Source organism: Paroedura picta, chromosome 14, assembly GCF_049243985.1.
Source record: "Paroedura picta isolate Pp20150507F chromosome 14, Ppicta_v3.0, whole genome shotgun sequence".
NCBI classification, from domain to species: domain Eukaryota; kingdom Metazoa; phylum Chordata; class Lepidosauria; order Squamata; family Gekkonidae; genus Paroedura; species Paroedura picta.
The window spans coordinates 5839968-5862741 of record NC_135382.1 but is presented as its reverse complement, the minus strand read 5'-3'; the positions used below and the strand labels follow the sequence as shown (position 1 = coordinate 5862741).

The following is a 22774-nucleotide window of genomic DNA, read 5'->3' as shown; positions in this document are numbered from 1 at the left end:
CTTCCCATGAAGGCCAACCCTCAAGTCACTAGACTGCAGCAAAGTTTCCGTCTTCAAACATCTGACTTGTGGAAGAAGAACAGGATTGCAAATAATTTCACAGTGACAGAAGCCAATATTTCTCTTGTGGGTCTTGCCACAGGATGACAGATTCCCATCCGGCTTGCCTGACCTATCTTTGTATGCCTGACACTTATGAATATCATCTATATCAATTCTTGTATGACTTTCTAGTACCCACTTCACTTACACACAAAAAAAAGTTGCAAAAACAGAAAATGTATGAAAACATGAAATTGCCTTCCAGTACACTGCTCTACCAGCAGCCACTCACTCTCTATGGTCACAAGATTCTTCACAGTGGTACTGTCGTGAAGATGTAAAGGATTGGAATGGGACTTTTTGCCATCTGCAAAACACTGGGGCAGAAGGTACACTTGAACAACCACTGCAGAGGAATAAATTTGTGATTTTTGTAGATTTTCCACTAAAATTGGGGCCCATATTTTTAAACATCCTTTGACCCTCAGAAACTACATTTGGGTGGTACAGAAGGTTGCATAAAATGAGAGGAAATGCTACTCTATCAGCAGAACTATGTTTGTGGTTCTCTGGTTCCAATGAAACATGCTTTACTTCAGTGTTCCCCAACCTTTTTATCACCGGGGACCACTCAACGCTTGACAAATTTACTGAGGGGGGGTAGTTTACTCCTCTACTCTCAACCACTGCCCTAACGCTCTCTGATCGCTATGGTAATGTTTAAACATCCCTTCAAAATAAGATACAGACACGCCAAAACAATGAACATAAAGGTAAAGGAAAAGGTATCCACTGTGCAAGCACCGGGTCATGTCTGACCCTTGGGGTGATGCCCTCTAGCATTTTCATGGCTCAGTACAGGGTGGTTTGCCAGTGCCTTCCCCAGTCATTACCGTTTTACCCCCCAGCAAGCTGGGTACTCATTTTACCGACCTCGGAAGGATGGAAGGCTGAGTCAACCTTGAGCCGGCTGCAGAGATTGAACTCCCAGCCTCATGGGCAGAGCTTTCAGACTGCATGTCTGCTGCCTTACCATCCTGCGCCACAAGAGGCTCTACGATGAACATAAGGAACATTTTATTTTCATGGAAATTTTAACTCATGACAATGACAAATCAATGGGAACCCTGAGCTTGTTTCTCTGCAACGAGATAGTCCCATCTGGGAGTGATGGGAGACAATGACATCCGAAGTGTGTTGTAAAGGGCCGGGGGGGGGGGGGGGAGAGAAGGCATCCTACGCGGCCCACCTCCAATTAGTCCGTAGCCCACAGGTTGGGGATAGCTACTTTACTTAACCCCTAAAGTCTGGAAAGGATTTTAAAAAAATAGATCACTCAGAATTTAGGGATGAAGGAAAATAATTCTGTAGCATCTTAACAACAAATAGATTTATTGGAGCAACTACTTTTGAAGGCAAAATGGCAGGTATCTCCTCAAGTGAATCCCTCAAAAGTGACAGAATTCCAGTCTCCCAAGCTTGTTCTTCACACCTTACATGACCCAAGTTAGTCAACAAGTGTACCCTGTACAGAAAGCTGCTATGTATCACATTTTCATGACAGGCATACTTGTATTATACACATTTGTCAGAGTCAAGTCGTCTCTACTTAACATTTACGTAGCACCTAAGTATTCACTATGCTTAAAAGATATATTGTTAACTAAAGAAGATCAGAATTGTCATCTCCACAGCCGAGACTGGGGGATGGGTCCAGAGAGAACTATTTGCCTAAGGCTACTTACTGAGTTCACAGAGGCTAAATTTAAACCCAAGACTTCCTGATTTGCAGCTCAAACTACTACATCCAATACACATGCATGCAGAGTGGTCCCTCCAGCCTATAGACACCTGTTAACTAAGCATCTGTTCCAGGCAACTTGATGAAAACCAGCATTACTCCTGCATTTAATAAGGAAGGATTTTCTTCCACAAAAGCCATGCTGATTCTTCCTCAGTGAAAATATCTTATTAAATATTTCTGTTCTACCTTTCCAACCCCTAAATGGCGACCACAAAAGAGACTGTTTGCATAAAGCTAATAACCAAATGGGGTTGCGATGGGTCGGACACGAGTTTGTAACTAACAACAACAATAACCAAATACAATAAAGTCAGCAATTAGACCGTTCTTAGGGTACTGTTTTATTTCTGTGTTTTAAGAACTGGGGGGGGGGGGCTGGATGAATGTATGGAGTGTGTTATGACAGGATGGGATGGTGTGGGGGGGGGGGTGCAGAGGATTTGTGTGAAGGAAAAGAGAGCTGAGCAGATGAAGAGGCCGAGTGAGGTATTGTGGACTGTGAAAGAAATCTCTTTGTAGAACTTTTTAGTCTAAGTGGCAAGTGAGAAAAATCAGCCTTTGTGGGTAGCTCTATTTAAGGAACATCAGGAAGAAAGAAGAACTGTACCTAGCTGAAACCACTGTACTTAAAAACTACACAAAAACTATTAGTGTTATACTAAATACAATCTATGTTGAAGCTAAAACTAAGACAAGGTGGCATGACACAAATCATCTTGAAAAAGTCCAGGAGCTTTTGCACATTCCCCGTATAAGAGGACTTGTAAAGAAGCAAAATATTACAGCACATCTGTTTTGGAAAATAATGGAGGAAGAGGGGAGAAGTATGATAGAAGTTTACAGATTTATGGCATGGAAAAGGTACACATTCAGAAGTCATAATGCCCCATAATGCCAGAACATAAGAGGCACCTGATCACCTTGACAGGCAGCCGATTCAGAACAGACAAGTCTGTTCTGGCATTTACAGCACAGTGGAGAGGGATGGATGTATAAGGAGATGAGGCAAATTGATGCAAGACAGATGAAGATGGGAAACCATGTTAGTCCATCTGCAGAGGCAGAAAACAGCAGCTCAAAGAGGTGAGCACATCCCCTGCCACAGATACCGGCTTCCGATGAATCAAGAGCGGCCAAGGGCGACCTGAGAGAGACCTCCAAGGCCTCCCGGGCATCCAGCCTCGCAGAGCGAACAGGAGCGTGGGCGGGACCCCGCAGCGCAGCCCCCCTGGCGTGACCCCAGCTCCTTGCCGGGAAGCTCCTTATCCGGAGCCGAGCCGAGCCGGAGAGAGGCCCCCACTCCCGCCACGCCTTTCCCCTCTCGTCGCCCCCGTGACTCACCCTCGCACGCCGGCCGAGTAGGGCCGCGCTTTCCAGGGCGCGCCGGGGGGGCCGAGCCGGGCGTCGAGGTTGTGGCGCCTCCTGCGCCCCGGGCCCGCCGAGGAGGAGGAGGAGGAGGAGGAGGAGGAGGAGGAGGGCGGCGGGGCCGGGGCCGGTGAGGGGCCTCTTCCGCAGCGGCCCTCGCCGCGCTCCCCCTGCGCCGTCTCCCAGATGTGCATCCAGAGCGCGTTGGCCGGGCCCTTCTGCTCGGGCTGGATCCAGGCCACGCGAGAGTCCATCCGCCAGCCAGCCAGCCAGCCGGCCGGCCGACGGCCTGTCACAGCCGCGCGCGGGAGGGGCGTGGCGAAGGGGCAGGCTGCAAAGTCAGCCCCGGCGGAAGACCGCCCACGGGAGGGGGGCGAGAGGGGAGAGGGCAAGCACGCCTGCGCACGAACAGGGGGCTGGAGGTCAGACATGCCGCCCAGTGCGGTTGCGTGCTGGAAACGGGGAGGGGGGATGGCGGGGCTGCTGGCGCCACTTCAGGTCGGGAAAGCCGGGAGGGGGAGGGCTGACCATTTCCTCCAGGAGCCCCATCGCTCTTTGAAACCCACGGAAGCTCGTGCCGGTCTCCAGGGCGCCCAGCGCACGCCAGCAAGGATCCCTCCTGATTTTTTCTCCAGGAGAGCTGACACCTTGCAGGATAGATCAAGATGGGATCAGATGTGACGCTTGGAGAGGTCCAGGCATTGCCTGGAAGTTGGTAGCCTAGCAGTCCTGGGACTGTAGGGAATGAGGCTCATGGCTGCAATGAGCGGCTATAACAAAAATTGATACAAGGAAGAGCTCTAAACTGAAGCCTCAAGAGGAAGGAGACGCCCAACATGGCATTGCTAATGTGGAAGACCAAAAAGCAGGGGTCTAAGGAGGTGGGGAGCTCCCCCTCATTCATAGAATCATAGAGTTGGAAGGGGGCATACGAGCCATCTAGTCCAACCCCCTGCTCAACGCAGGATCAGCCCTAAAAAACGAAGTGGAGATGCCGGGGATCGAACCCGGGGCCTCATACATTGTCAGTCATCAAGCAGCAGCTGGACAGATCCATATCCAGGATGCTTGAGGCTGATCCTGCATAGAAAAGGGGATGGGACTAGATGGCCTGTATGGCCCCTTCCCACTCTAGGATTCTATGAGTCTAGTTCAGCAGTGGAATGGACTGCCTAAGGAGGTGGGGAGCTCCCCCTCACTGGCCGTCTTCAAGCAGCAGGTGGACAGATCCTTATCCTGGATGCTTGAGGCTGATCCTGCTTCAGCAGGGGGTTGGACTAAAGGGCCCCTTCCCATTCTAAGATTCTATTAATCTAGTTCAGCAGTGGAATGGGCTGCCTAAATAGGTGGGGAGCCCCCCCTCACTGGCGGTCTTCAAGTAGCGGCTGGACAGATCCTGGATGCTTGAGGCTGATCCTGCATTGAACAGTGGGTGGGACTCGATAACCTGGATGGCCCCTTCCTACTCTAGGATTCTATGAGTGTAGTCTGCAGTGATGGTCATAGGAGGGAGGCTTGGGGGGCGGGGTGATTGGAAGCGGTGGTTCTGGTCGACCTCAGCCAAATGCCTGGCAGAGGAGTTCCCTTTTGCAGGCCTCGCAGTACTGTTCAAGTTCTGTCAGGGCCCTGATCTTTTCTGGGAGCTCATTCCAGGTTGGGGGCCAGAACAGAGAAAGCTTTGGCCCTGGTTGAGGTCAAGTGGGCTTCCTTGGGGCCAGCGATCACCTGGAAGTTGGAGGAGATGGAGTGTAAGGCTCTTAGAAGGTGTAGGCAGAGAGGCGATCTCTCAGATACACTGGGCCCAGACCGCATGTGAGCTTAAAGGTGATAACCAAAACCTTAAGACTGATCCAGAATTCAGCTGGAAGCCAGCACAGCTGCAGGAGGATGGGCTTGGTGTGGGACTTCTGAGGTGTTATTGTGAGGACTCTGGCAGCTGTATTCTAGACCAGTTGTAGTTTACAGATCAAGGATAAGAACGGGCCAGTGTAGAGCGTGTTTCAGAAGTCCAGTCTAGAAGTGACTGTTGTGTGGATCACTGTGTCTAGGTGTTCCGGTGCCAAGTAGGGCGCTAGTAGCTTGGCCTGGTGAAAGTAGTAAAATGCCAGCCATGCTACCATCATGATCTAAGCCTCCTCATTTGGACCTTTCCTGCCCAGCCATAGGACCTCTGTCTTTGAAGGGTTGAACTTCAGATGACTCTGCTTGAGCCACCTTGTCACTACTTCCAGGAAGCTGGCTAATGCTTCTGGGGGAGAGTCAGGGTGGCCATCCATCAGGAGGAAGAGCTGGGTGTCATCGGCATATTGGTAGCAACCCAGCCCAAACCTCTGCACTAGTTGAGCAAGAGGGCACAAAAAATATTAAATAAGATTGGAGAGAAAACTGCCCCCTGAGGGACTATGCAAGCCAGTTGGTGGCAGCTTGATGAGCGCTTTCCTAGTGCTACCCTGTGTCCGTGATCCTGGAGAAAAGAGATCAGCTACTGAACGGATCAGCCGCTGATCACCCTCTGATCCCGGCATCGGCGAGGCAGTGAGCTAGAAGCTCATGGTCAACTGTGTCAAACGCTACTGAAAGGTCTAGTAATATAAGCAGCACCGACCCACCACGGTCCAACTGGCTACAGAGGTCTTCCATCAGGACAAGTAACACTGTCTCTACCCCACTGTTAGGCTGGAAACCTGACTGATATGGGTCTAGGACTGAAGCTTGTTCCAAGTATGCTGCTAGTTGGTCCATGAGAGCCTTTTCAAGCATCTTCCCCAGAAATGTTAAGTGCAAGATGAGGAGTTGGTTGGAAGGCTGTCGTGTGTCCAGATATTTTTTTAAAGTAGTGGGCAAACCACTGCCTCTTTTAGCTCCTTTGGGAATTCTGTTGAAAGGGAAAGGTTAATTATCTCCCAGAGCAGTGGTTCTCAACCTTGGGGTCAGGATTCCATTTGGGGTCACCTGGCCCCTTCCCTGTGGTCATCAGGTTGCCCGCTGCGGCCCGCTTGAGGCAATACCAAGAGGATGGGAGCTAGTCGATGGCGGCCAGCATCCTCTTGTGCCAGTCACTGACCAGGCCATATAGAGAAGTTCCGGGAGGCATTGGGTCTGCAGAGTGTTCAGGAATCCAATCAGATCCATAATTCTCAGGCGAGCTAAAATCTGCTTGGCACCCAACTGAGGAGGGGGTGGCAACCTATGCCTTCAGGGCATAGTGCTCTGACCATGACACAGCCATAGCCAAAACCAGATCCACAGTCAGCCCCACACCGAAAATGAGGTCCAGGGTGTGGCCTGCTCGATGGGTAATGCCAACATCAAACTGTGAGAGCCCCAGTGTCGCCGTGGCTGACACCAGGTCCAGCCCATTTCTAGAGGGTGGTAGCTCAGCATGGACGTTAAAAGTCACCCAGAATTAAGAGTTTGGGGAACTGTCCAGGCTGCCACCTCCTCTAGCAGGGCTGGCAGGGCTTCTGGAGGTGCATTGGGCACCATGGTACACCAGCCAGATGGCCATGCTCTTGGTTGAGTCCTACCCAAGTCCAACACATTCTACTGAGATTGATGGCGCAGGGATAGACCTGAAGGAGAAGTTCTCATTGATTAGTATAGCAACCCCTCTTCCCCACCTTGCAATCCAAACTGATGAAGGACAAAGAACCCAGTAGGGGCTAGTTCTTTAAGAGCGACTGTTTTGTCCTCCTTGACACATGTCTCTGTCACGCATGCCAGGTCCACATTGTTAATTGCAAAATAGTCTTGCAAGTTGTGGGTCTTGTTCTTGATCGACTTGGCATTGCACATCAGTGTCGGAGGCAGGGTGTTCACCACTCTAGTGTCCCGAGGGATGGGACAGGTTGGAAGGGACCCGAGGGGTGCTATGTCTTTGGTCCCTTTTCCCACCTCCTGCCATCACTGTCTCTGCCTTTTCCCCTCAGTATCGGGATCCCAGATTCCCGTAGCCCCCTGTTGTTATCACTCCCTCCATTAAAGTTGGTGTGTATGGTGAATGAAAGGTGTCCTTGCTTGGTGGTGGTTAGATTGTTTTTGGTCTATATGTCTATATGAGGTTTTAGTCTATATGTCTACATGGGTCTCAGTAGGTGCCTAGTTTTGCTTGGTCATTAATCTTTCTAGGGTTCCCTCAAACCCTGGTTCAGCCTTTGTTGGAGATTGGTTTTTGTTGTATTTGATGTGTGTGTGTGTCTTTGGAGGGATAGCCTATCGCTTCTTAAGGCATCTCAGGGCTTCCCATTCCAATTGTTGGTGGATGTAGGGTATAATTTTCTGTGTAATGTTTGGTTCTGGAGGGGTGGCCCTGATCGCTAGCTATGACATCTCGGGGTTGCCCAGTACAGGTGTGTGATGTATGGAAGTTGGGTCATGTTGTGTGTTGGGAGAGGGATCTTATTTGGATGTCCATGTGGGACTGAATTGGTTGAGGGAACATTAATTGGGGGCATTCACTAGGCTTGGGAAATCACTTTGGGGTAAGTCAGAAAGGGTGGGTGACGACAGATCAAGTTGGATGGGAAGCAATCAGTTTGGAATCAGCTGGCATGCGTAGGAATTAAATTAATTAAGGGTGTCATTGTGGGTTAGGGGCAATCAATTTGTGGTAAGTTGGAGAGGGTGGGTGACGTTAAATCGAATTGGCTGGGGAGCAATCAAGTCTTCCAGTAATCCTTTTGTTGTGCTTTAAAATACCCTCCTACTCCGCTGGAGAAATAAAGTGTCAGTCTAGTCCCCCCCCCTCCTGTTCCCTTCTCCCGGCAAGGCAGAGATTCTTTAGGTGGAATCCGCCCCCCCCCCCCCCGGCAATGTCTTGGGTACTTCTCTCTCTTTTGGGTACTTTTCTCTCTTTCGTGCTTTTTAAGGCAAGGTGGTTCTTGTGGCGGCGGCCCAGGGGTGGTCTTAGCAGGAGCCACATTGGTAGAGGAAGCCGCAGCAGTGATGGAATCTGTGGTGGTGAGCCCCACCCAGTCTAAGGTCTTCAGGCTGTGATGGAGGCCACAATGGAAGCCACGGTGGTGGCACAGCAGGGACACCAAAGGGTGGTCCCAGTGGAAGCCATGGTGGCGAAGGATATGGCAGCAATGTGGTGGGGATGGGGCTGTGGATCGCGATGGAGGTGGTGAGAAGCTGGCAGTGATGGGAGATGTCACCATGGTTGTGTGTAGCCTGAAGTCTTTTGGTTGCAGGGGTGGTGGGTTATGGCCAAGGTTCCCAGGTCGAGCTGCGGTGGCAGTGGGGGGCTCCGGGGGCGAGAGGTCATGATGGAGGACCCTGTTCTACCCAAGGATCTCTTGTTGCAATGCAATGGGCCCCGCATGGTCTAAGCTGTGGCGCTGGCGGACCCCGTGCAGTCCAAGCTTGCGGGCCATGCTCCTGGATTGCAATTAGTTCTTGATTGTGGCTTCGCCTCAGCTCAGCGGGTGGTCCTCAATGGCAATCCTGGGCAGCTTCAGTGGGGTCAGGTGGTCACTAGTAGGTCTGGTTTCCTTTTACTTTTATCTTTGTTTTTCTTCTTAGTTGGTTTTCTTCTGTTTTTGGATTTTTTTGTTTTTGGTTTCCTTCGTTTGTTCTTCTAGTTTGTTCTTGCTTGCTGTTTGTGATGCGTTGTGTTGGACTGTGGCTTTTGGTTCCGATCTGTTGAGTTCCTTTTGGGTTTTTCTATAGTTCAATTTGGTTGATCGAAAGTTTGATTTGGCCAATTGCTGTTGTTTTCTGTGGCTTTCCTTGGGCTGGGCCTGTTTAGATTCAGGAGCAGTCTGATTTGTTGACTGCTCCAGCTGCCATCTTTGGGCTAAGGTTTTACAATTTTCAACCACCTCTTTCCCCAAATTAGAAGGGTGGAGGAACAATACATTCATTAAAATAATTATTTAGCTGGATGGGTTGTAGACAGAGAGGCCGTTAGCGGAGACACTAGGAGATCAAGTCATAGAATCATAAGTTGGAAGGGGCCATACAGGCCATCTAGTCCAACCCCCTGCTCAACGCAGGATCAGCTCAAAGCATCCTAAAGCATCCAAGAAAAGTGTGTATCCAACCTTTGCTTGAAGACTGCCAGTGAGGGGGAGCTCACTACCTCCTTAGGCAGACTATTCCACTGCTGAACTACTCTGTGACATTTTTTTTCCTGATTTAAGTCCATTTAAGTGAACATGACTCTGCTGTAGATAAATGTTATTTGTCAAACACTTTTATTCCAAAATAAGCAATGGGAAAAGATGAGCAACTGTGGTTGAAAAATCTTATTCTATGAAGGATTGAAGTCAGTTTTTTTTTTTAAATTGCAATTATTGTGAAAGATACATCACAATCTCATTTTAGAAGATGGTGTTTGTTCAAAGAACAATTTGAGAAGAGCAGCTATTGGCTCTCTGCTTTCAAATATTCTCTTCATCTGGATGGAACATATGGAAAAGACCTCTGGTACAATATGGAAAAGATCCCCTGGTCCGGATGAAATGCACCCGAGAGTACTCAAAGAACTTTCCAGAGAACTTGCACAGCCCTTGTCCATCATCTTCGGAACCTCTTTAAGGACTGGAGATGTCCCGGAGGACTGGAAGAGAGCAAACGTTATTCCGATCTTCAAAAAAGGGAGGAAGGATGACCCGGGAAACTACAGACCAGTGAGTCTGACCTCTGTTGTGGGGAAGATAATGGAGCAGATATTAAAGGGAGCGATCTGCAAACATCTGGAGGACAATTTGGTGATCCAAGGAAGTCAGCATGGATTTGGCTCCAACAGGTCCTGCCAGACCAACTTGGTTTCCTTTTTCGACCAAGTAACAGGTTTGCTGGATCATGGAAATTCAGTTGATGTCGTTTACTTGGATTTTAGTAAAGCTTTTGACAAGCTTTCTGTCTGATGGATAAGTTGAAGGACTGCAATCTGGATTTTCAGATAGTTAAGTGGATAGGGAATTGGTTAGAGAACCGCACTCAAAGAGTTGTTGTCAATGGTGTTTCATCAGACTGGAGAGAGGTGAGTAGCGGGGTACCTCAGGGCTCGGTGCTCGGCCCGGTACTTTTTAACATATTTATTAATGATCTAGATGAGGGGGTGGAGGGACTACTCATCAAGTTTGCAGATGACACCAAATTGGGAGGACTGGCAAATACTCCGGAAGATAGAGACAGAGTTCAACGAGATCTGAACACAATGGAAAAATGGGCAAATGAGAACAAGATGCAATTTAATAAAGATAAATGTAAAGTTCTGCATCTGGGTCAGAAAAATGAAAAGCATGCCTACTGGATGGGGGATACGCTTCTAGGTAACACTGTGTGTGAACGAGACCTTGGGGTACTTGTGGACTGTAAACTAAACATGAGCAGGCAGTGTGATGCAGCGGTAAAAAAGGCAAATGCCATTTTGGGCTGTATCAACAGGGGCATCACATCAAAATCACAAGATGTCATAGTCCCATTGTATACGGCACTGGTCAGACCACACCTGGAGTACTGTGTGCAGTTCTGGAGGCCTCACTTCAAGAAGGATGTAGATAAAATTGAAAGGGTGCAGAGGAGAGCGACGAAGATGATCTGGGGCCAAGGGACCAAGCCCTATGAAGATAGGTTGAGGGACTTGGGAATGTTCAGCCTGGAGAAAAGGAGGTTGAGAGGAGACATGATAGCCCTCTTTAAGTATTTGAAAGGTTGTCACTTGGAGGAGGGCAGGATGCTGTTTCTGCTGGCTGCAGAGGAGAGGACACGCAGTAATGGGTTTAAACTTCAAATACAACGATATAGGCTAGATATCAGGAAAAAGTTTTTCACAGTCAGAGTAGTTCAGCAGTGGAATAGGCTGCCTAAGGAGGTGGTGAGCTCCCCCTCACTGGCAGTCTTCAAGCAAAGGTTGGATACACACTTTTCTTGGATGCTTTAGGATGCTTTGGGCTAATCCTGCGTTGAGCAGGGGGTTGGACTAGATGGCCTGTATGGCCCCTTCCAACTCTATGATTCTATGATTCTATACAAAGCAATATTTTTGGCCTTTAGTCTTCTGACTTGCATATTAATGCAAGTATTTATAGCCTGCATTTTTCCCAAAGCACCAAGTAAAGCTGCCAACTTCTGGCTGGGGAATTCCTGAATTGGAGGGTTTTGAGAGGGGAAGGATCTTAGTAGGGATGTGATGCCATAAAGTCCACCCTCTAAAGGTACTATTCCCACCAGGAGAATTGATGTATCTGGTCTGGAATAGGCATGAACTGGAAATTATGGTTTTATTTGGGGTTCAAAGTGTTCTAGAACTGAATTCCCCAAACCCAATGAACCAGAAGCCCTGAAACAAACTGGTCAGTGTTCAGGATGGTCCATTTTGCTTCTCTATGCTGAAATGTTGTATTTTACTATAATGGGTCCACCCGTCAGCTGGAGGTGTAAATGGCTGGCAGTCATTTAAAATCCCAATTTCACTTCAGGACCCTCTATCAGGTCCACACTCCCCACCCCCTTTTGTCCCCAATTGCCTCAAGGCAGGGACTGCTGGAGGGGAATATGGCTTAGCAGGAAGACAAACTGCAAGAAGTGGAATCATCACCTATGGTGTGAGGCTGTTAGGCTAAAATACCATTTAAAACCACCATTTCACTTTCCTCTGTTTGGAAGGGGGAAATGCAAAATAGAGGGTTTAAGTGGCCCAAACTCTGAAACCAATTGGATAAAAGGTTGGGGAAATCTTCAGGGGAGAGGCCTCCCTCAAACTTTGCTTCAGGATGGCGGCTGGAGGGGGGGGGGAACCAGTCAGATTTGTGGGAAATTTAGAATCATGAACCAGTTTGTATCTGGAGATCAGTTGTAATCCCAGGAAATCTCCAGATTCTATATAGTGCCAGGGGTAGCAACTCTCACTCCAAGGAAGCTTACACTATTATAATCTGTAACCGTTCCGCGGGAGCGGTGTAAATAAAACAGCAAGTGCCCTTCACGTGGGCCCTGTCCGGAATGGGGAAGGGTGCCCATTGGACCCTTCCTCCGGACTGACAAGTGGAGGGCCCAATCGGCGCCTCCCACTTGGGGCCTCCGCTTGTCAGTCCGGGGCCAAGGTGCCAATCAGCAACCCACGACGGACCAGTTGGGAGGTGTAAAGCACCTCCCAACCCCACACGTAGTCCACCGTCGCCCCACGGCAGCCATTCCTGTGTTGGCTGCCAAGAGGTGAGGTAGGCCCATGGCCCCGGGAACCTGGCCCGGGGGAGGAGGGAATGGGGAAATGCCTTCGCTGCCGGCCCAGGAGCTGCCCCGGCGTGTCCCAGACGCACCGGCCCAGCTCTTTCCCCGGCCGTGAAGCAGGCAAGCTGGCCTGGGAGGGGGCGGAGGGAGCCTGGGTAGGGAGGGGGGAGACTCAGGGGGGAGTCCTTCCCGGGTGCCCAAGCAGCACGGTCACTGGCTCTTGGAGCCGGCGACCACGCTGTCCGGCTGCCTGGAAACGGGTGGAGCTCAGGGGGGCCGTGAAACCCTTCCCAGCTGCCCGCCCAGCATGGCTGCCACCTCGAAGAACTGCCGACCGTGCTGCCCAGGCGCCGGACAACGGCTGGAGCCGGGGGGGGGAACCTCGCTGCTCCCTCCACCGCACATATGCACCGCGGACCCTTCCCCCTCCTCCTTCAATTTCTCTCCCCCTCTCTCCCTTTCTTTCTTTCTTTCTTTCCTTCCTTCCTTCCTTCTCTCCCTCCCTCCTTCCCGCACCCACCCACTCTCCGCTAGCGCCCGCTGTATTATTTTTTTACAGCGGGCTTAATTTCTAGTAACAAAAATAAAATCAAGACAGCACAACAAAGAAAATATTTAAAGGAGCCATGAACAATTAAGTTTTAAAAAGAACAACAGGTTATAATAAAACATCCAGACCAGTTACAGCTAAAAATTACATTTCAAATGCTCTACAAAATAGTTTGTGACTTTGTGTTGCCAACTCTGTGCTGGGAAATGAAAAAAATTGACTTGGAAGCACATCAGCTTTACACGTTATGCCCAATGTATAAAATGATCTGACTCCAATGGTAAAAAGAGAGAGAAAATTTACTTAGAAAAATAGAAACATCTTATTAATTTAGGTACATTTAACATTTTGTGGACTAACTTCATTTTGTGGATTAACTTCAAAAAGGTAAGAGATAGAAGATGAGACTCAAGCAACAGCCAAAGATACTCAACTTCTAACCAATGAGATTGCGGGGGCAAATACCAAATAAGTTAGGAACCCAAAGGTTGAGCTGCAAAAATAATTTTTAAAATTTTCAGATATTTATTACATAAAGTACACTAGCTCACCATATTAAAAACACAGTTATCATGATTTAAAAACATCTCATGTCTAACTGCACATAGAATAGACCAACATAGAATGGACCAAATACATTTTGACCCCAAGAGGTCTTCCTCAGTGGTCAAATTATTGTGAGGAATGCACTTGTATAAAATCAAAGGGCTTCCTGGGTGGCATAGAAAAATCTGTTAGGTGCTGCTCCAACTAGTCTTTCTAATCTAAAGGTGTCTGATTTAGAGCCCACCCTCTAAAATATGTACTTCCAGAGGCCACCACTCTCTGCTTTTGCCTCGCTTTAAATCACCGGTGCTTTTCCTCTCAGATCCTCTGGCATACAGAGTAACAATATAAAACAGTGTGTATGTGTCTATTACTGTTTTAACATTTTGTTTGCATGGTTGTTATAGCTTTGGCTTCAACAATAAATTCAAATTCAGTTCAACAGTTGCATTCGAGGTGGAGCCTGGTGGAAGAAAGGATTTGGGAAAGAGAGGGAGTTCGCCCTGCAAAACAGCCAATTTCTTCAGGGGAGCTGGTCTCTGTCACTTCAAGATTTGTTTTAATTCTGGGATATCTAGGCCCTGTCTGGAAGTTGGCTACTCAACGCATAGCACCATTTCTCATCTAAAGGCCACAGAGCAACCATTTGCAAGATGGGTTTTGTACAGTTTCAGTACCAGTACTTTTCAGTTGAAAAGGCCCCATTGTGTGTAAAGCATCCAGTGTAACTTGGCCACAACCAGTGGTCACAAGCAAATAAATGATGCCATGCCCCTAGTGGGTATATGGATTATTGCAGCTTTATTAGGTTCACCAACCAGTATGGAGGTACAAGTAAACAATGGCCAACTGAACATGTCGTGATATCATCTGACAGTATCTCTGCATTAACAAGAGTCCCCCTGGAGCACTAGAATATAGAAGAACCCATGAACGAACATTTACTATTCAGAACACCTGCCACTCCAAAAGATGTTATTGAGAATTAGCCGGGAATGTTAGGAAGCACTTTAGTACACTAAGGGAACCAGAATCTTCCTGGATCGTGGGTAGTTTTCAAACTTTTGAAGGTACCATCTGAAGAAAAAGAAATCAAGGTGAGCTAGATGACTTGGCTCCATTTTTAATGTAGTTAGAAACATTCAGCTTTTTATATATTTGGGGTAATGTCCACACGTAACCAGCTAAATAATGGTACTTATACTAACACTAGGGACTACAGGAATACAATGGGACTACAGGAATCCAGGAATACAATGGGCACTAGAGCTTGGAGGTGGGAAGAGAAGGAGTTGTCCAGTCTCTAAGGGCATGGGGTTGAATGTGTGAGTTGTGTGGGAGATTGTGATGGCGTGGTGACAAATGAGGGCATGGGTGTGGAGAGATGGGTGTCAAGAATCTGTGGTTTCAAATGTTTGTTGAGTGGCCACAGACACCTCTTGGCTAGCAGAGTCTATTGCTTGGCTGGTGATGTCTGCGGTTCTGAAGCCCAAGGCCTATTGCTGGCAACTGCATTCCCTGTTGTTGTCCTCAAGGCCAAGTTGTTGCCTAATAAAAGTGGATCACCTCGTTCCCCCCGAAGTCTCACTGTCTACTTTCCTTCTGCCAAATATGGTGTTCTGCCTTTCTGAAGCCCAAGGCCTATTGCTGGCAACTGCAGACCCTGTTGTTATCCGGAAGGATAAGTCGTTGCCTAATAAAAGTCTCACTGTCTATTTTCCTGTAAAGCTAACTCCACTTGAAATTCTGGGCCACATGCCTTTGCATTCACAGGAACTTCCTGGCGAATACTGTTTTTTATTTACCAGGTCAAGCTTGAAAAAAGTCACTCCATTTCAGATGTCTTTCCAGCCATTTACTTGTTCACTATTTACAGTTTCAGGCTGTAAATATTCTTTATTTAGATCTTCCTGCACGTTCCAGACTGGCAGGAACCATGCTGGTCTCTCTGCCCATCTGTCTGCACCCCAGAATATAAACAGTTGCTGGTCAGGGCTGGCCATAGCCAAAGAGGGACATACCCCGCCCCGCGCCCCCGCAGCCGCAGTCTGCAAGTCTCTACCATCGTCTCTAGATCGCTGCTCATCTCTAGATTATAATGATCAGCTCTGCAGGCAAGAATGGCTACTTTGACCAAAGCCCATAGCCCAAGAGGGACAACCTGCACCACTCCACCATAACCTCAGCCTGCAAACCTCCACCATCGTCTCTAGTATTGTTGCTCATCTCTAGATTATAATGATCAGCTCTGCAGGCAAGAAAGGCTACTTTGACCAAAGCCCATAGCCCAAGAGGGACAACCTGCACCACTCCACCATAACCTCAGCCTGCAAACCTCCACCATCGTCTCTAGTATTGTTGCTCATCTCTAGATTATAATGATCAACTCTGCAGGCAAAAAAAGGCTACTTTGGAAGGTGGACTCTGAGGCATTGTACCATTTTAAGGCCCTCCTCCAAACCTCCAGGAATATTTTCAACCCAGGGATAGCCAGCCACCAGGTGAGGCCTGGAATTACAGTTCATCTGCAGAGTATAAAGATCATCTCCCCAGGCAGAACGGGCTGCTTTGGAGTTTGGACAGGCTTGTTGTGAAGAGGAAACATGTAAGGCATCCCACATAGGTTGTTGTTGAGGAAACACTTGAGGCCTACTGCACAGGGTTGTTGTGCAGATGAAACAGGAGACAAAAGATCCTCCGCAACAGCAACTAGTTTTGTCTACACAACAAGGCCTCAAATATGAAAAAAGTCGCAAGGAAGAAACACACATGGCTTGGCTGTTTCTTACCTCCAGCGAGAAGGGGCTTTTCTGTGGCCTTCCTGTCAGCCAACTGTTTGACAGAATGGGAAATTTCCCCTCCTCAAAAAGAAAGCACAAGTACCCCCACCGACTCCCCTGCGTTGCTCTTAGAAACGCCTCCCTCCCCTCAGTCAGGGGCTGTTAGAGGCTCCTTCACAGTAGGCCTGAAAGGGGTGGAGTTAGCTGCCTTCTCTCCCTCTCTCACACACAAACAAACACATATATACCCACTGTCAGAAGGCGCACAGCAAGATTGGCCTCCGGGGACAGGAAGGAAAGTCTGGACAGCCCGGACAGTCTCCGACCAGGAGGCTGTTTCTCAAATATAAGAAGAAACTAACTTCAAAGCCCGTTCCTAAGAATGGGCCTTGAAAGGGTCCCCTCCGCTGGCCAGGCAGCTTAAGATGCCTTTGGGCTGCAGCTCACAGCTGGATTAAGTGGGGCGGCCAAGGGCTACCAGCTCATTAGCAGGCCCCAGAAAATGTTCCTTAGCAGGCAGCCAGCAGGCCGGGGGGACGTTGTTAGCAGGCCAGGAGGCCCTCGTTAGCAGGCCCAGCCTAGCAGGCCAAGAGGCCCTCGGTAGCAGGCCCTCCAGAATGACCCTTTGCCCAGGGCTCTCTCCCCTTACCTGCTGCTGGCTCCAGGCACTGAGGCGCGTCTGAGAGCAAAGAGGCTAGAGTCCAGGGGCGGGAGCTGCAGGGGCAGGGCCAATCAGGGTGCAGCCAACAAAGTTGGCTTCAACCTGACTGGCGCTGTTCCAACTTGGACAGCCGGACACATTCCACCCCCCAGGCTGTTTCACAAATATATAGAGGAACCATGGATAAGGATAAGCAAAGTGTTAAGGATGCCTTCCCTTCTCCCCATAATAGACAACCTGCAAAGTAGGTGGGGCTGAGAGAGCTCTGACAGAACTGCTCTGCAAGAACAGCTCTCACAGAATTGTGATTAGCCCAAGGTCATCCAGCTGGCAGCATGTGGAGGAGTGCGGAATCAAACCCATTCTCCAGATTAGAGGCTGCTCTCTTAATCATGACACCAAGCTGGCTCTCTTGTACCATCCCAGGCCTAATACTGAGGAATTGCTTTTATAAGACCTGATGTTCCCCAGCATGTTCTCCACTGTAGTGCTGGGCAACTTTAATTTCCATGATGAGGATACTTCTTGTAGACTGGCCCAGGACTTCATGGCCTCTATGAGAACCCTGGGACTGTCTCAATATGTTACAGACCCAACCCATGCTGCAGGACATACGCTGCTGTCAGATCAAGTAGTATCAGTCCAGCTGGCATCAGAGATCATCTGTCAGGGGTACCAGCTCAGTCTCTACCCAGTGGCCAGGTCAAAAGCCAGAATGGAATGGGTTCAGGACTGACGCTTCATAAGATAGATATCAGAAAAATTTATTGGCATAACATGCTTCATAAGGGACGTTCTGAGCAGTGATTCCCAAACTACGTGCCAAACTTTGTTCTATTGCTTCAATATAACATGGCTATACAAATGAATGTATATCATCATCATCACCATAATCATCATCCAACATAAAATGTGAATGGTACTTCTGATGACATGCCAGCCCTCTGATTGGCCTTTGGGGGGGAGGGCCCTCTCCCTTTCCACTGAGGGTCACTCAAAAGGGCTGGCAAGCTGTTGAGAAGCACCAGGGGGCCTCTGATTGGCCTTTACTGTGGCCCTCTTCCCTGCCCCCTTCCTCCTCCCAGTTACCCCAAGCACAGAAAGCCAGCAGGAGATAAACCATGCAGCTTAGAGCAATTGACCAGCCACGCACTGCATATTCTGCCACACCCACCCTGCCCACCCTGCTCTGCACGGCCAAAGGCAGCCGACAAGGGATTCTGCTGCTCTTAAGCCTGCCAGCCCAGCCGAGCTGCGCCACCCTCCTCTACACCCAGGAAGCAAGGAAAATAAAATACAGACTTATTCTGTGTTGATGTATCTTTGTGTTTTATGTTGGACAAGATAAGCACAAGATTAGTTTGCAATAGTTCAATAAACATAGAGAAGGCTATGAAAAGTTCAGTAAATTTAGAGTTAAGTTTATGTTTCCTGTGTCAAGACAATTTGAGAGCCACTACTTTACCGTGTATGAAAGATAATTTGAGCAATTGACGAGTTCTAAAATGGAGCAATATATTTAGTATTTAGCTTGTCTGTCAGTATTTCCTTCCTTTAGAAATATGGATTGCATGAATATAAAACAACTAGTAATTAAGCCCACTGTAAAATGAATACAGCGGGCGCTAGCTGTTCTCAACCGCCCTGGCAGCAGTAGCCGGGTGGCTGGGAGGGGCTCCCGCCGCCCACAGGCTGAAGCCATTCCGAAGTGGCTGGGAGCGTGATCCTCGGCCCCTGGGAAGGGCTTTAGGTTGGGGTAGGGCGGAGAAAGGCCTTCCCAGGGGCTGGGAAGAGCGCTCCCTGGCCCCTGGGAACGGCTTTAGGCTGGGGGGGCGGCAGAGAAAGCCCTTCCCAGGGGCCAGTAAGAGCGACAGGTCCGCCGGTCCCTGGGAAGGGATAAGGCTGGGGGGGGTGGTGGAGAAAGCCCTTCCCAGGGGGCGGGGAGAGCGACCGCAGTCTCTGCGAGCCAGCGGTCGTTCTCCCCGGTCCCTGGGAAGGGCTTTCTCCGCCCTTCTGGGCTGGGGGGGGGGGGAGAGAAAGCCCTTCCCAGGGGGCGGGGAGAGTGACCGCAGTCTGCAGGCCAGCGGTCATTCTCTCCGGTCCCTGGGAAGGGCTTAAGGCTGAGGGGGAGGAGAAGGCCCTTCCCAGGGGCCGGGGAGAGCAACCGCTGGCTCTGTGAGGCAGCGGTCATTCTCCCCGGTCCCTGGGAAGGGCTTAAGGCTGAAGAGGCTGCAGAACCTTTCCCCTCCAGCCCCCCACCGGCAAAGGCTTCCTCGGGCTCGGGGACGGCGCTGCACGTGGCTGCTGATTGGCGGTTTGGAGCTGGACTGACAAGCGGAGGGCCCAATCGGGAGGCTTCGCACCTCCCGATTGGGCCCTCCACTTGTCAGTCCAGGGGAAGGGGCCAATGGGCACCCTTCCTCATCCCGGACAGGGCCCACCCTCAGGGCCCTTACTCTATTATTTATTTAATCCGTTCTGCAGGAGCGGTTAAAGATTAAGACAAGCATGCCAGTAGGATTAAAATGGGTTTGATCATAGGTATTTACAGAATTTAAGAGAACATCTTATTCAGCTTGAAATATATCCTAAGCACTGTAGAAACTGGACACTTACTGGTGATGCTGCTGTGCTCTGGTACTCAAGATCAGAAATGTGCTGAGGGCAAAAACGGCACTTTCCACTGTACAACAAGCGAGAGCAAACCCAGACCATTCGATAATCTCTCCAAAGAAGTTTGCTCCACTCACATATTCAAACAGTCCTCCTAAACAGCAAACAATGGTTATGTGAACATTTCGCAATCAATTTGCTATAGTTTTGCTCCTAAACCAGAAAGCCTAAGGAGTTATTTGAAACTCCAGTTCTTGAAGTTTATGGTGTTCAAGTTGAATCAAACTATGGTGTTTCCAACTATGCCTGGCCACATGTCTTGGGAAGACAAAAATGATTAGCCTTCACAGCAGTTTTAAGAAACCACATCATGGACTGATGTTTAGGCAAGAAATGGTGACTCAGAGAATTATCTGGTTTTTCTCAATTTGGAATGCCAGTCCCAAGCACTAAGTGAGTTTACTGCTCCACAGAAGTCACTGGCTTTGATCCAGTCTAGTGGCAATTTCTTCTGATTCCCTTTTCAATTAACCCCCCCCCCCGCCCACCGCGTCATATCTTAGGGCCCCCAACTCCCAGGAGTAGCATTGCATGGAGAACAGTGAGTTATAGTGGGGAAATTTCCATTCTGCTGCTGGAATATTTAGTTTGGAATGGATCCAATTGTTGTATGTAAGAGCACAAATCCAATGAAGGGGAAGTCTCTGAAAGATAAAACCACAAGCAAAAAAAAAGGGTAGCCAGAAGATTCTTCGTTTTTTTGTTGCAAATATGGTCTCAGCTCTCAATAGAATCTATTATATAGCTGCAGTGGGGGTGGGGTATGTGAGGACAAAGTATGCCCCCCATTAGCAAAGAAGAGGCCCACTATGGAGATGCAATTCAGACATCTAATGCCTATCTCCCTACCACAAATCCCTCCCAGTACAGGACTTGGTATGTGGGTGTACTGGGCCACCAATATCTATGGAATCATGCAAACAAGGAATGCTAGTGGTTTCTTTCCTGCTCAGGAAGAAAATAGGGAGAATGGGCACCCATAGCCATAAGCACAAAACATCTTGCCCCCCAACATTATTGGCTATACAGTGCTTGAGAAGATGCAACCATGTCCCTAGGCTGGATGACTTGTGGTGTATGACCCCCCTACCCCCAAAATCAATTGTGTCATACTGAAATACTGACTGAAGAAATTATCCAACTTAGAGGGGATTTGGCCAGTTCTCTAAGAAGCACAGCCTCATCTCTTGAAATTTCTCCACTATTTGCAAGGGGGGGGGGAATGATTGGCTTAAACATCACCAGTATTCCAGCCATAAAGTTGCTGCCTATTGCTTGGGGTTTTCCACGTACAATTGTGAGTGGACTATAAAGCAGACCACAACAGTTGACCACTTGAACATATACATACAACTGCCTTATACTGAAGCAGATCATTGTTTACCTGGACTAGTACCAGCCCTCCAGTGTCTTTCAGAGGTCTTTCACAGCAACAACTACTTAATCTGATTTTAGCTGCAGATTCCAGGGACTGAACCTGGAGCCTTCTGCATGCCAAGCCCAAGACTTCCCACTGAGCCACCGCCCTTTCCTAAAGTTGCTAAAGACTGCTCTTTCTGCCACCTAGTACCCTTGTATGTTATGAGATTACCATTGCCTGAATGCAGAATAAACCACCTTGGCTTGCAATGGTGTCTGGTATATGTCAAAAAAATGAAATTAATGAAACCTAGTCAAAATAATGAAATTAGGTTGCCAGAGTTAACAAACCCTTCAGTCCCATGGAAAGAAATGGGATGTGGACATATGTATCAGGGTGCAGGGCTGCACACAGCCTTAGTATTTCCAGCTGCTGTAAAACAGAGCAAGTTCTCTAAGCAATTAGGAAATAAATTAGCTTTGTGAACAGAAAGGATCATTGCCTATTTTAGCATGTAACTTATACAAGTAAGATGTGTTTGAGGACAGGAACTCATAGTAAATATATGACCTATCTAATCAGCATAGGCAAAAGCCTATGAAACATGGGTGATGCCAGTTTCCTATGGGACATTACTCACCTGTTGGTATTTTATATCCTGTCTCCCCTGGTTTCCTGAGATTTATTAAAATGTGATCTGAATGCACATTAATCAGCAGCCCACTGATCCACCCTGTGACACCTATGGTAACAACACAAAAATCGTGGTTTGAAAAGGCACATTTTACATGAGAAAATAATTCTACTAAGTACACAACTGGTCATGTGCATTTGTATCTAACAAAAGTTTCTTGCCCATTTTTCTATGCAAGGCTGCTTTTGAGACTCCTAATTTTAACTGGCTTGTTTACAGCCTGCCTTCCTCACTGAGATTCAAGGTGGAATACAGAATATAAAAAGCAGTGCAATCAGACAGTATAAGTGTCTGACCAGTTCTAAAAACAAAGCCAGCTAACATTCGGTTCTTATATTTCCGATGGGGGAATGGCTCTTACTTATTCAACCCATCATGCTTTGGAGGCAATTACTCTCTAGCCAGCACAGGAACTTTTAGAGTACGCACACACACTGGTAATCCCTGGACTAACGCATCAATATCTTTGATACTAACTGCCGCTGGACTATGTCCACTGCATCACAGTGTATGCGATACCACCGGTATCTGCTCAGAACAAACCACCACAACAGCTCAGAAAATTCAACAAAGGGTGGTGGGAGGGGAAGTAAGTTTTCCTTTCATGGGGGTTGCTTTTTGATTAGAAGGAAGGAGAATGAGTAGAAGGTGGCCTCTCAGCCTGAAGGATGAGTGCTAAACTTTTCTACTGAAGCAGAATGCAACCGTAACATATACTTGGGAGCCTGTACCCGCCACGTACTTCCAGTCAACTCACCTAGAATGAAACGTGGCTCTTTCAACCAGCCTGCTGGGTATTCTGCATAGTTACTGAGACTCCGACCTTGCAAGTATCCATTACAGGAGCAGAAGGCAAAGGCTAGGACACAAGTGATGATCGGTGTAGGCTTTCCTCCACAAATTAAGAAAGGGAAGATGAATGCCCTAGAAGGAATACAAAAGGGAACGTTTTAATTTTGGTCTGGTTGAATATGTCAATATATACAACAGTGATTTAGCAGACTGTGATAAGTGGTGGTTGTACAAAGGAGACATTGCATTCTGGAACACAGTTAAAGCTACTTTTAATAGCATATTTGAAACAAGCTCCACTACATTCAGGTTCTTTTTTTTAAAATG

At 48.3% G+C, this 22774-nt stretch overlaps 2 protein-coding genes across 3 annotated transcripts in view; one reads left to right on the top strand and one right to left on the bottom strand.

Annotated features, from left to right (window-relative positions):
• The window catches only part of LOC143823950 (3-oxo-5-alpha-steroid 4-dehydrogenase 1-like), a 61181-nt gene that overhangs the window by 36273 nt on the left and 2134 nt on the right, over positions 1–22774 (bottom strand). Inside the window, exons 2-5 of one of the 2 annotated variants that reach the window (XM_077310728.1) lie at positions 22413–22579; positions 21602–21703; positions 19545–19695; positions 13026–14564 (exon numbers count right to left, since the gene is read on the bottom strand). In XM_077310728.1, coding sequence (XP_077166843.1) covers positions 14498–14564; positions 19545–19695; positions 21602–21703; positions 22413–22579 — 487 coding nt within the window. In that variant the 3' untranslated portion in view covers positions 13026–14497. Of the gene's footprint in view, positions 1–13025; positions 14565–19544; positions 19696–21601; positions 21704–22412; positions 22580–22774 lie in introns of those variants that run through there. The other variant, XM_077310727.1, reaches the window with a different exon arrangement.
• NSUN2 (NOP2/Sun RNA methyltransferase 2) overlaps positions 2872–22774 on the top strand; it is a 104993-nt gene continuing 85090 nt past the window's right edge. The window contains exon 1 of the mRNA XM_077310725.1: positions 2872–2929. Coding sequence (XP_077166840.1) covers positions 2887–2929 — 43 coding nt within the window. The 5' untranslated portion in view covers positions 2872–2886. The remainder of the gene's footprint in view (positions 2930–22774) is intronic.